The 14,797-nt window shown below is 45.6% G+C and overlaps 1 protein-coding gene across 1 annotated transcript in view; it reads left to right on the plus strand.

Annotated features, from left to right (window-relative positions):
- The first annotated feature begins 728 nt into the window (after positions 1 to 728).
- ST8SIA1 (ST8 alpha-N-acetyl-neuraminide alpha-2,8-sialyltransferase 1) overlaps positions 729 to 14,797 on the plus strand; it is a 99,218-nt gene continuing 85,149 nt past the window's right edge. The window contains exon 1 of the mRNA XM_088454782.1: positions 729 to 1,113. Coding sequence (XP_088310908.1) covers positions 920 to 1,113 — 194 coding nt within the window. The 5' untranslated portion in view covers positions 729 to 919. The remainder of the gene's footprint in view (positions 1,114 to 14,797) is intronic.

Here is a 14,797-nt window from a genome sequence, read left to right on the forward strand (position 1 = left end):
GCATCCATGCTTCATGCTATGGTGGGGAGGGTACAGGAGGCATGGCACCAGTAGGATATATAGCTGGGCATCCATGCATCATACTATGGTGGGGAGGGTACAGGAGGCATGGCACCAGTAGGATATATAGCTGGGCATCCATGCTTCATGCTATGGTGGGGAGGGTACAGGAGGCATGGCACCAGTAGGATATATAGCTGGGCATCCATGCTTCATGCTATGGTGGGGAGGGTACAGGGGGCATGGCACCAGTAGGATATATAGCTGGGCATCCATGCTTCATGCTATGGTGGGGAGGGTACAGGGGGCATGGCACCAGTAGGATATATAGCTGGGCATCCATGCTTCATGCTATGGTGGGGAGGGTACAGGGGGCATGGCACCAGTAGGATATATAGCTGGGCATCCATGCATCTTACTATGGTGGGGAGGGTACAGGAGGCATGGCACCAGTAGGATATATAGCTGGGCATCCATGCTTCATGCTATGGTGGGGAGGGTACAGGGGGCATGGCACCAGTAGGATATATAGCTGGGCATCCATGCATCATACTATGGTGGGGAGGGTACAGGACACACAACCAGTGAAGTGCTTGGGAGGAGCATGAGATAATAGTCAGTGTCTGTGATGAGAGGGTGAATGTGACACCAGGAAGCTGAGGAGCTGAATAATGAGATTGGAGCCGTTGCAGCCGGGGGGGACACAGGGGAGGGGGTAAGATTGGGGATCACACAGCGTTTTGCAGCATTGCAGCACGTTGCATTCAGCTCTCTCCCCATCCGGAAACAAAGGGACAGACAGCTGCCCGGCTGGGGGCATGTACCGGCACAGGGGGCACCTCTAGGATGCTGCAGCCCCCGATCAGGACGGAGTAGTGCGCACAGGGCCCCGGGGGCCCCAGGGTACCGGCATGTGGTAATGAGACGCAGCATGTGGTGGAAATGCCCCCGTACACGGTTCCCGGTGGGTGCCAGTGCCCTGGCCGTCTTCGTGCTGTGCTGGCTGTACATCTTCCCGACGGAGCGGCCGCCGGACCAGAAGGAGATCGTACAGGAGGTGCTGCGGCATGGCCGGGGCTGGCGGAGGAACGAGAGCGCCGTGCACGGATTCAGGTACCCTGGCACTGCCGCCTGCTGCTGCCCCCAGCCCCAGCACTACACCCCCCACCACCCTGTACTGCTACCCCAATCCCCAGCACTACACCCCCCACCACCCTGTACTGCTACCCCAATCCCCAGCACTGCTACCCCCAGCCCCAGCTCTACACCCCCCACCACCCTGTACTGCTACCCACTACTACCCCCCTGTACTGCTACCCCTATCCCCAGCACTACTACCCCCCTGTACTGCTACCCCCATCCCCAGCACTGGTACCCACTACTACCCCTCCCCCTGTACTGCTACCCCCATCCCCAGTACTTCTACCCCCCACCACCCTGTACTGCCACCCACTACTACCCCCCTGTACTGCTACCCCCAGCCCCAGCACTACTACCCCCCTGTACTGCTGCCCACTCTACCACCCTGTACTGCTGCCCACTCTACCCCCCTGTACTGCTACCCACTACTACCCCCCTGTACTGCTACCCACTACTACCCCCCTGTACTGCTGCCCACTCTACCCCCCTGAACAGCTACCCACTACTACCCCCCTGTACTGCTACCCACTACTACCCCCTGTACTGCTACCCACTACTACCCCCTGTACTGCTACCCACTACTACCCCCCTGTACTTCTACCCCCATCCCCTGTACTGCTACCCACTACTACTCCCTTTACTGCTTCCCACTACTACCCCCTGTACTGCTACCCACTACTACCCCCCTGTACTTCTACCCCAATCCCCTGTACTGCTACCCACTACTACTCCCTTTACTGCTTCCCACTACTACCCCCCTGTACTGCTGCCCACTACTACCCCCCTGTACTGCTGCTCACTCTACCCCCCTGTACTGCTACCCACTACTACCCCCCTGTAGTGCTACCCACTACTACCCCCCTGTACTTCTACCCCCATCCCCAGTACTGCTACCCACTACTACCCCCTGTACTGCTACCCATTACTACCCCCCTGTACTGCTACCCCATCACCAGCCCTGCTACCCCCATCCCCAGCACTGCTGCCCACTACTACCCCCCTGTACTGCTACCCACTACTACCCCCCCTGTACTGCTACCCACTACTACCCCCCCTGTACTGCTACCCACTACTACCCTCCTGTACTGCTACCCACTACTACCCCCTGTACTGCTACCCACTACTACCCCCTATACTGCTACCCACTACTACCCCCCTTGTACTGCTACCCACTACTACCCCCCGTACTGCTGCCCACTACTACCCCCCCTGTACTGCTACCCACTACTACTCCCCTGTACTGCTACCCACTACTACCCCCCTGTACTGCTGCCCACTACTACTCCCCTGTACTGCTACCCACTACTACCCCCCTGTACTGCTACCCACTACTACCCCCCTGTACTGCTACCCACTACTACCCCCCCTGTACTGCTACCCACTACTACCCCCCTGTACTGCTACCCACTACTACCCCCTGTACTGCTACCCACTACTACCCCCCTGTACTGCTACCCACTACTACCCCCCTGTACTGCTACCCACTACTACCCCCCTGTACTGCTACCCACTACTACCCCCCCTGTACTGCTACGCACTACTACCCCCCCTGTACTGCTACCCACTACTACCCCCCTGTACTGCTACCCACTACTACCCCCCTGTACTGCTGCCCACTACTACCCCCCTGTACTGCTACCCACTACTACCCCCCCTGTACTGCTACCAACTACTACCCCCCTGTACTGCTACCCACTACTGCCCCCCCTGTACTGCTACCCACTACTACCCCCCTGTACTGCTACCCACTACTACCCCCCTGTACTGCTACCCACTACTACCCCCCCTGTACTGCTACCCACTACTACCCCCCTGTACTGCTACCCACTACTACCCCCTGTACTGCTACCCACTACTACCCCCCTGTACTGCTACCCACTACTACCCCCCTGTACTGCTACGAACTACTACCCCCCTGTACTGCTACCCACTACTACCCCCCCTGTACTGCTACCCACTACTACCCCCCTGTACTGCTACCCACTACTACCCCCCTGTACTGCTGCCCACTACTACCCCCCCTGTACTGCTACCCCCCTGTACTACCACCCCCATCCCCAGCACTACACCCCCCACCACCCTGCACTGCTACCCACTACTACCCCCCCACCCTGTATTGCTACCCCCCATCCAGCACAGCTACCCACTACTATCCCTCCCACCCTGCACTGCTACCAACTACTACCCCCACCCTGTACTGCTACCCCCTCATCCAGCACATACTGACTACTACTCCTCCCACTCTGCACTGCTACCCACTACTACCCCCCTCCCTGTACTGCTACCCCCTCTTCCAGCACAGCTACTGACTACTACCCCTCCCACCCTGCATTTATACCCACTACTACCCCCCATCCAGCACAGCTACCGACTACTACCCCTCCCACCCTGCACTGCTACCCACTACTACCCCCCATCCAACACAGCTACCGACTACTACCCCCCACCCTGTACTGCTACCCCCTCTTCCAGCACAGCTACTGACTACTACTCCCCCCATCCAGCACAGCTACCGAATACTACCCCTCCCACCCTGTACTGCTACCCACTGCACTGCTAATCCCCACCCCAGCTACCGACTACTACCCCCAACCCCAGCACAACTACACATTACTACCCCCCTGTACTGTTACTCTCATTCCAAGTACTGCCACCCACTATTACCACCCCTGCACTGCTACACTCATCCTCAACACTGCATCACACTACTACCCCCCCTACACCTCACCGACCGACTGCTAATCCCAGCACTGCCACCTCTGTCACCCCCCCACTACACCACCTAGCATTGTTACCCCCCAGCACTGTTACCCCTTACTACCCTATGATACACCCCCCAGCACTGCCACCTCTGCCACTGTCACTGCCTGACACCCCACTGCTCACTGACACCCCACTGCTCACTGACACCCCACTGCTCGCTGACACCCCACTGCTCACTGACACTTGCTGACACCCCACTGCTCACTGACACCCCACTGCTCACTGACACTTGCTGACACCCCACTGCTCACTGACACCCCACTGCTCACTGACACTTGCTGACACCCCACTGCTCACTGACACCCCACTGCTCACTGACACCCCACTACTACACCCTACACCTTCCACCTCCTTGTGTCCCACTGTTACCCTCAGCACTACAACTTCTACCACTGCTGTCTCCTGATACCCCAATTCCTCCATCACTGCTACCCACGGGTACTCTACTGATACTCCCAATACCCCACTGCTAGACCCTTATACGCCACTACAACACTCTGATACCACATAATACATCACCTGCTTCCATCCCAGCTGCTCCATCACACTCCTCTAATACCTCTAATACTCCACTGCTACCCACAATAATATTCTACTGCCACTTCCATCACTGTTACCCCTAATACACAACTACTGCCTCCATGGCTGTATTACTGCCACCATAATCTCAGGTACCCATCACTTTGTATTCCTAACACCCTAGCTCATATGGATAATAAGCCCTTTTGCCCCGGTATCACGTCCATCCCTAACAACCCTTCCTAGAACTCATAGTACATCAATACTCATACTCACCCCTCTTTTCAGGCCCAGTCAGCAAACCCCCAAATTATTACCTAAGCCCCAGGTCAGTTCCCTCCTCTTTGTGGCCTATTAATCTCCAGTGCACCTTATTGTGATGGCATCACCCTGCTACCAACCCCTCGCCCACTCACTGCTGGCCCGGACCCCTGATATCCGGCCACCGACCCCGTCCTCACAGTACCACCCCCATCCGCCCCTTACACCTGTGTTTGTGTTATATATATACTGTATATAGCAAACCCTCAATGCGCTGCTATTGGTCATACAAATAATTATACACAATTAATAACAAGTAAAAGCGTATAACGCTGCTCCTCTTGTACGATCTTTGCCAGCACAGACTTAGTGTAGTATGTAAAGAAACGTTTGGATCCAAGGTGAGTAATGTGCGTACATTTAATACAAAATATTCACACTTATCCCAATTTCACTTTATCCGGAGGTAATGAGGGATCAGGGCACAACCTTCATTAGATCTCCGATATCGGAATATAGCCCAGCACCAGAAGAAGCCCAGAGAGAACTCCTAGGGTAGTAATATTTTTCTTACATACTACACTATCAGCGTCACCTTGTCTTGTTTATATATTATTATTTCTATCTATCTATCTATCTATCTATCTATCTATCTATCTATCTATCTATCTATCTATCTATCTATCTATCTCATATCTGACTCTCATATCTATCTATCTATCTATCTATCTATCTATCTATCTATCTATCTATGTCTGTATCTCATATCTATCTATCTATCTATCTATCTATCTATCTATCTATCTATCTATCTATCTATCTCATATCTGACTCTCATATCTATCTATCTATCTATCTATCTATGTCTGTATCTCATATCTATCTATCTATCTATCTATCTATCTATCTATCTATCTATCTATCGTGTTCACTCTGGGTCCGGTGGCAGGCAGGGCGCCGCGCCTAGAGCTAGCTAAAATGGGTTGTGGCCAATGAAAAGGGGGTGTGTATTTATGATGCGTCCCCTTTTCGTCACTCTTGGGGCGTGCCCGGCACTTACAGACATGCCGGGCAGCCCCCAAGCGCCGCGGTCACTGTGAATGGATGCCGGACGCTGACCGCTGTTCTGCCAGATTCCCCACCCGCGTGACACTGAGGCCCGTGGTTGGAGGACAGAACCTGCAGGCTGTTTCAGCGGGGTGCCTCGTTGGAGGGCAGGGTGCTTTCTGCCCTTCAGAAATAGGCAGGGTGCGGCGCCCTGCTGAAACAGCCTAGCGGGAATGCTATATCTATTGATTTAATCTATCTCTATCTCATACCTATCTATCTATCTATCTATCTCTATCTATATATCTCATTATCTATCTCTCATATCTATCTATCTATCTATCTATCTATTTATCTATCTATCTCATATCTGTCTATCTATCTCATATCTATCTATCTATCTATCTATCTATCTATCTATCTATCTATCTATCTATCTATCTATCTATCTATCTATCATATCTATCATATCTATCTATCTCATATCTATCTATCTATCTATCTCATATCTATCTATCTATCTATCTATCTATCTATCTATCTATCTATCTATCTATCTATCTATCTATCATATCTATCTCTCATATCTATCTATCTATCTATTTATCTCATATCTATCTATCTATCTATCTATCTATCTATCTATCTCATATATATCTATCTAGCTATCTATCTCATACCTATCTATCTATCTATCTATCTATCTATCTATCTATCTCATATCTATCTATCTATCTATCTATCTATCTATCTATCTATCTATCTATCTATCTCTATCTATATATCTCATTATCTATCTATCTCATATCTATCTATCTCATATCTATCTATCTATCTCATATCTATCTATCTATCTATCTATCTATCTATCTATCTATCTATCTCATATCTATCTATCTATCTCATATATATCTGTCTATCTATCTATCTATCTATCTATCTCATATCTATCTATCTATCTATCTATCTATCTATCTCATATCTATCTATCTATCTATCTATCTATCTATCTATCTATCTATCTATCTATCTATCTATCTATCTATCTATCTCATATATATCTGTCTATCTATCTCTCTATCTGTCTCATATCTATATCTATCTATCTATGTCATATCTATCTATCTATCTCATATCTATCTCTCTATCTATCTATCTATCTATCTATCTATCTATCTATCTATCTATCTATCTATCTGTCTGTCTGTCTGTCTGTCTATCTCTATCCTTCTGTCTGTCTATCTCCCGTTATACGCCAGCACACTGACCCTGCTCTGTGGTACCCAACACAGAGACCTGAATGACTCTAGCATCACCAGCCCTGACACTGAACATACAGACCCGTCCTCTCCTCAACCAAGACCCCTCCCAAATAAGCCTCAGTTCTCGTCCATTGTCCCTGCAGACCACCATTATACCCAGCAGCCCCCCTGACAGCACACCACAGGAGAGGTGTCTGTGAACAATCATTAATACTAGAGGTTGGAGGAAGGGGATATAGACCGGATATGTCAGTAGGGGTCTCCCTCCTCCATTAACCCTCTATATGTCCTGTCTTTGTCTTCTCATCTTGCAGGAATGTGTTGTGGGGCGTCCCTCTCGCTCTCATGCCCCCCCCCCCCTCATCTATATACACCCAGCCCAGTCTCTCACTTCCCCCCATTCCGCTCCCTACTCCTGTCATGAAATACAAACACATATTATATACGTATAATACACTAGTGATGCTGATATATGTATGAACACTTGTACCTGTATAAACTGTACATTCTGGTGCCATCGATATAATCAATCTGTGATGTCATCACTTCAATGTTATTTTGGAAAATGTGGATATGCAATGTAGGAATCATGTACCCCCTACCGTGCATTATTAGTGGTGTCATCACAGTATACGCTGTATCTATCATGTAGGCACACGCAGACCTGGGCACATTGGTGCTGGTTGCAGATTTGGCCCTGACCAATGTTTCTAACTGAGATGTCCTCAGCTTCTGGTGTTAGTATATGAGGGATGTTACCATGGACTATTATACTATTATATCCTCAGCTTCTGGAGTTAGTATATGAGGGATGTTACCATGGGCTATTATACTATTCTGTCCTCAGCTTCTGGTGTTAGTATATGAGGGATGTTACCATGGACTATTATACTATTCTGTCCTCAGCTTCTGGTGTTAGTATATGAGGGATGTTACCAGGGGCTATTATACTATTATATCCTCAGCTTCTTGTGTTAGTATATGAGGGATGTTACCATGGGCTATTATACTATTGTATCCTCAGCTTCTGGAGTTAGTATATGAGGGATGTTACCAGGGGCTATTATACTATTATATCCTCAGCTTCTGGTGTTAGTATATGAGGGATGTTACCATGGGCTATTATACTATTGTATCCTCAGCTTCTGGTGTTAGCATATGAGGGATGTTACCATGGGCTATTATACTATTCTGTCCTCAGCTTCTGGTGTTAGTATATGAGGGATGTTACCATGGGCTATTATACTATTCTGTCCTCAGCTTCTGGTGTTAGTATATGAGGGATGTTACCATGGACTATTATACTATTCTGTCCTCAGCTTCTGGTGTTAGTCTATGAGGGATGTTACCATGGGCTATCATACTATTCTGTCCTCAGCTTCTGGTGTTAGTATATGAGGGATGTTACCAGGGGCTATTATACTATTATATCCTCAGCTTCTGGTGTTAGTATATGAGGGATGTTACCATGGAATATTATACTATTCTGTCCTCAGCTTCTGGTGTTAGTATATGAGGGATGTTACCATGGGCTATTATACTATTCTGTCCTCAGCTTCTGGTGTTAGTATATGAGGGATGTTACCATGGGCTATTATACTATTCTGTCCTCAGCTTCTGGTGTTAGCATATGAGGGATGTTACCATGGACTATTATACTATTCTGTCCTCAGCTTCTGGTGTTAGTATATGAGGGATGTTACCAGGGACTATTATACTATTCTGTCCTCAGCTTCTGGTGTTAGTATATGAGGGATGTTACCATGGGCTATTATACCATTCTGTCCTCAGCTTCTGGTTGTTAGTATATGAGGGATGTTACCAGGGGCTATTATACTATTCTGTCCTCAGCTTCTGGTGTTAGTATATGAGGGATGTTACCATGGACTATTATACTATTATATCCTCAGCTTCTGGAGTTAGTATATGATGGATGTTACCATGGACTATTATACTATTCTGTCCTCAGCTTCTGGTGTTAGTATATGAGGGATGTTACCAGGGACTATTATACTATTCTGTCCTCAGCTTCTGGTGTTAGTATATGAGGGATGTTACCATGGACTATTATACTATTATATCCTCAGCTTCTGGAGTTAGTATATGAGGGATGTTACCATGGGCTATTATACTATTCTGTCCTCAGCTTCTGGTGTTAGTATATGAGGGATGTTACCATGGACTATTATACTATTCTGTCCTCAGCTTCTGGTGTTAGTATATGAGGGATGTTACCATGGACTATTATACTATTATATCCTCAGCTTCTGGAGTTAGTATATGAGGGATGTTACCAGGGGCTATTATACTATTGTATCCTCAGCTTCTGGAGTTAGTATATGAGGGATGTTACCAGGGGCTATTATACTATTATATCCTCAGCTTCTGGTGTTAGTATATGAGGGATGTTACCATGGGCTATTATACTATTGTATCCTCAGCTTCTGGTGTTAGCATATGAGGGATGTTACCATGGGCTATTATACTATTCTGTCCTCAGCTTCTGGTGTTAGTATATGAGGGATGTTACCATGGGCTATTATACTATTCTGTCCTCAGCTTCTGGTGTTAGTATATGAGGGATGTTACCATGGACTATTATACTATTCTGTCCTCAGCTTCTGGTGTTAGTCTATGAGGGATGTTACCATGGGCTATTATACCATTCTGTCCTCAGCTTCTGGTGTTAGTATATGAGGGATGTTACCAGGGGCTATTATACTCTTCTGTCCTCAGCTTCTGGTGTTAGTATATGAGGGATGTTACCAGGGACTATTATACTATTCTGTCCTCAGCTTCTGGTGTTAGTATATGAGGGATGTTACCATGGACTATTATACCATTCTGTCCTCAGCTTCTGGTGTTAGTATATGAGGGATGTTACCAGGGGCTATTATACTATTCTGTCCTCAGCTTCTGGTGTTAGCATATGAGGGATGTTACCAGGGTCTATAATACTATTCTGTCCTCAGCTTCTGGTGTTAGTATATGAGGGATGTTACCATGGGCTATTATACTATTCTGTCCTCAGCTTCTGGTGTTAGTATATGAGGGATGTTACCAGGGACTATTACACTATTCTGTCCTCAGCTTCTGGTGTTAGTATATGAGGGATGTTACGAGGGACTATTATACTATTCTGTCCTCAGCTTCTGGTGTTAGTCTATGAGGGATGTTACCATGGGCTATTATACTATTCTGTCCTCAGCTTCTGGTGTTAGTATATGAGGGATGTTACCAGGGGCTATTATACTATTATATCCTCAGCTTCTGGTGTTAGTATATGAGGGATGTTACCATGGAATATTATACTATTCTGTCCTCAGCTTCTGGTGTTAGTATATGAGGGATGTTACCATGGGCTATTATACTATTCTGTCCTCAGCTTCTGGTGTTAGTATATGAGGGATGTTACCATGGGCTATTATACTATTCTGTCCTCAGCTTCTGGTGTTAGCATATGAGGGATGTTACCATGGACTATTATACTATTCTGTCCTCAGCTTCTGGTGTTAGTATATGAGGGATGTTACCAGGGACTATTATACTATTCTGTCCTCAGCTTCTGGTGTTAGTATATGAGGGACGTTACCATGGGCTATTATACCATTCTGTCCTCAGCTTCTGGTGTTAGTATATGAGGGATGTTACCAGGGGCTATTATACTATTCTGTCCTCAGCTTCTGGTGTTAGTATATGAGGGATGTTACCAGGGACTATTATACTATTCTGTCCTCAGCTTCTGGTGTTAGTATATGAGGGATGTTACCATGGACTATTATACCATTCTGTCCTCAGCTTCTGGTGTTAGTATATGAGGGATGTTACCAGGGGCTATTATACTATTCTGTCCTCAGCTTCTGGTGTTATTATATGAGGGATGTTACCAGGGACTATTATACCATTCTGTCCTCAGCTTCTGGTGTTAGTATATGAGGGATGTTACCAGGGACTATTATACCATTCTGTCCTCAGCTTCTGGTGTTAGTATATGAGGGATGTTACCTTGGACTATTATACTATTCTGTCCTCAGCTTCTGGTGTTAGTATATGAGGGATGTTACCATGGACTATTATACTATTCTGTCCTCAGCTTCTGGTGTTAGTATATGAGGGATGTTACCATGGACTATTATACCATTCTGTCCTCAGCTTCTGGTGTTAGTATATGAGGGATGTTACCAGGGGCTATTATACTAATCTGTTCTCAGCTTCTGGTGTTATTATATGAGGGATGTTACCATGGACTATTATACCATTCTGTCCTCAGCTTCTGGTGTTAGTATATGAGGGATGTTACCATGGGCTATTATACTATTCTGTCCTCAGCTTCTGGTGTTAGTATATGAGGGATGTTACCATGGACTATTATACCATTCTGTCCTCAGCTTCTGGTGTTAGTATATGAGGGATGTTACCAGGGGCTATTATACTATTCTGTCCTCAGCTTCTGGTGTTATTATATGAGGGATGTTACCAGGGACTATTATACCATTCTGTCCTCAGCTTCTGGTGTTAGTATATGAGGGATGTTACCAGGGACTATTATACCATTCTGTCCTCAGCTTCTGGTGTTAGTATATGAGGGATGTTACCTTGGACTATTATACTATTCTGTCCTCAGCTTCTGGTGTTAGTATATGAGGGATGTTACCATGGACTATTATACTATTCTGTCCTCAGCTTCTGGTGTTAGTATATGAGGGATGTTACCATGGACTATTATACCATTCTGTCCTCAGCTTCTGGTGTTAGTATATGAGGGATGTTACCAGGGGCTATTATACTAATCTGTTCTCAGCTTCTGGTGTTATTATATGAGGGATGTTACCATGGACTATTATACCATTCTGTCCTCAGCTTCTGGTGTTAGTATATGAGGGATGTTACCATGGGCTATTATACTATTCTGTCCTCAGCTTCTGGTGTTAGTATATAAGGGATGTTACCATGGGCTATTATACTATTCTGTCCTCAGCTTCTGGTTGTTAGCATATGAGGGATGTTACCAGGGGCTATTATACTATTCTGTCCTCAGCTTCTGGTGTTAGTATATGAGGGATGTTACCATGGAATATTATACTATTCTGTCCTCAGCTTCTGGTGTTAGTATATGAGTGATGTTACCAGGGGCTATTATACTATTCTGTCCTCAGCTTCTGGTGTTAGTATATGAGGGATGTCACCAGGGACTATTATACTATTCTGTCCTCAGCTTCTGGTGTTAGTATATGAGTGATGTTACCATGGACTATTATGTTATTCTGTCCTCAGCTTCTGGTGTTAGTATATGAGGGATGTTACCATGGACTATTATACTATTCTGTCCTCAGCTTGCAGAGTTAGTATATGAGTGATGTTACCAGGGACTATTATACTATTCTGTCCTCAGCTTCTGGTGTTAGTATATGAGGGATGTTACCATGGGCTATTATACCATTCTGTCCTCAGCTTCTGGTGTTAGGATATGAGGGATGTTACCAGGGACTATTATACTATTCTGTCCTCAGCTTCTGGTGTTAGTATATGAGGGATGTTACCAGGGGCTATTATACTATTCTGTCCTCAGCTTCTGGTGTTAGTATATGAGGGATGTTACCAGGGACTATTATACTATTCTGTTTTCAGCTTCTGGTTGTTATCATATGAGGGATGTTACCATGGACTATTATACTATTCTGTCCTCAGCTTCTGGTGTTATTATATGAGGGATGTTACCAGGGGCTATTATACTATTCTGTCCTCAGCTTCTGGTGTTAGTATGTGAGGGATGTTGCCATGGACTATTATACTATTCTGTCCTCAGCTTCTGGTGTTAGTATATGAGGGATGTTACCATGGGCTATTATACTATTCTGTCCTCAGCTTCTGGTGTTAGCATATGAGGGATGTTACCATGGACTATTATACTATTCTGTCCTCAGCTTCTGGTTGTTTGCATATGAGGGATGTTACCATGGACTATTATACTATTCTGTCCTCAGCTTCTGGTGTTAGTATATGAGGTATGTTACCAGGGGCTATTATACTATTCTGTCCTCAGCTTCTGGTGTTAGCATATAAGGGATGTTACCAGGGACTATTATACTATTCTGTCCTCAGCTTCTGGTGTTAGTATATGAGGGATGTTACCATGGGCTATTATACTATTCTGTCCTCAGCTTCTGGTGTTAGCATATGAGGGATGTTACCATGGGCTATTATACCATTCTGTTCTCAGCTTCTGGTGTTAGTATATGAGGGATGTTACCAGGGACCATTATACCATTCTGTTCTGAGCTTCTGGTGTTAGTATATGAGGGATGTTACCAGGGACTATTATACTATTCTGTCCTCATCTTCTGGTGTTAGTATATGAGGGATGTTACCAGGGACTATTATACTATTCTGTCCTCATCTTCTGGTGTTAGTATATGAGGGATGTTACCAGGGACTATTATACTATTCTGTCCTCAGCTTCTGATGTTAGTATATGAGGGATGTTACCATGGGCTATTATACTATTCTGTCCTCAGCTTCTGGTGTTAGGATATGAGGGATGTTACCAGGGACTATTATACTATTCTGTCCTCAGCTTCTGGTGTTAGTATATGAGGGATGTTACCATGGGCTATTGTACTATTCTGTCCTCAGCTTCTGGTGTTAGCAAATGAGGGATGTTACCATGGGCTATTATACTATTCTGTCCTCAGCTTCTGGTGTTAGTATATGTGGGAGGTTACCATGGACTATTATACTATTCTGTCCTCAGCTTCTGGTGTTAGTATATGAGTGATGTTACCATGGACTATTATACTATTCTGTCCTCAGCTTCTGGTGTTAGTATATGAGTGATGTTACCAGGGGCTATTATACTATTCTATCCTCAGCTTCTGGTGTTAGTATATGAGGGATGTTACCATGGGCTATAATACTATTCTGTCCTCAGCTTCTGGTGTTAGTATATGAGGGATGTTACCAGGGGCTATTATACTATTCTGTCCTCATCTTCTGGTGTTCGTATATGAGGGATGTTACCATGGACTATTATACTATTCTGTCCTCATCTTCTGGTGTTAGTATATGAGGGATGTTACCAGGGACTATTATACTATTCTTTCCTCAGCTTCTGGTGTTAGTGTATGAGGGATGTTACCGTGGGCTATTATACTATTCTGTCCTCAGCTTCTGGTGTTAGGATATGAGGGATATTACCAGTATCTATTATACTATTCTGTCCTCAGCTTCTGGTGTTAGTATATGAGGGATGTTACCATGGGCTATTATACTATTCTGTCCTCAGCTTCTGGTGTTAGTATATGAGGGATATTACCATGGGCTATTATACTATTCTGTCCTCAGCTTCTGGTGTTAGTATATGAGGGATGTTACCAGGGACTATTATACTATTCTGTCCTCAGCTTCTGGTGTTAGTATATGAGGGATGTTACCGTGGACTATTATACCATTCTGTCCTCAGCTTCTGGTGTTAGTATATGAGGGATGTTACCAGGGGCTATTATACTATGCTGTCCTCAGCTTCTGGTGTTAGCATATGAGGGATGTTACCAGGGTCTATAATACTATTCTGTCCTCAGCTTCTGGTGTTAGTATATGAGGGATGTTACCATGGGCTATTATACTATTCTGTCCTCAGCTTCTGGTGTTAGTATATGAGGGATGTTACCATGGACTATTATACCATTCTGTCCTCAGCTTCTGGTGTTAGTATATGAGGGATGTTACCAGGGGCTATTATACTATTCTGTTCTCAGCTTCTGGTGTTATTATATGAGGGATGTTACCATGGACTATTATACCATTCT

This window comes from Taudactylus pleione, unplaced genomic scaffold, assembly GCF_031769625.1.
Source record: "Taudactylus pleione unplaced genomic scaffold, aTauple2 ptg000632l, whole genome shotgun sequence".
NCBI classification, from domain to species: Eukaryota; Metazoa; Chordata; class Amphibia; order Anura; family Myobatrachidae; genus Taudactylus; species Taudactylus pleione.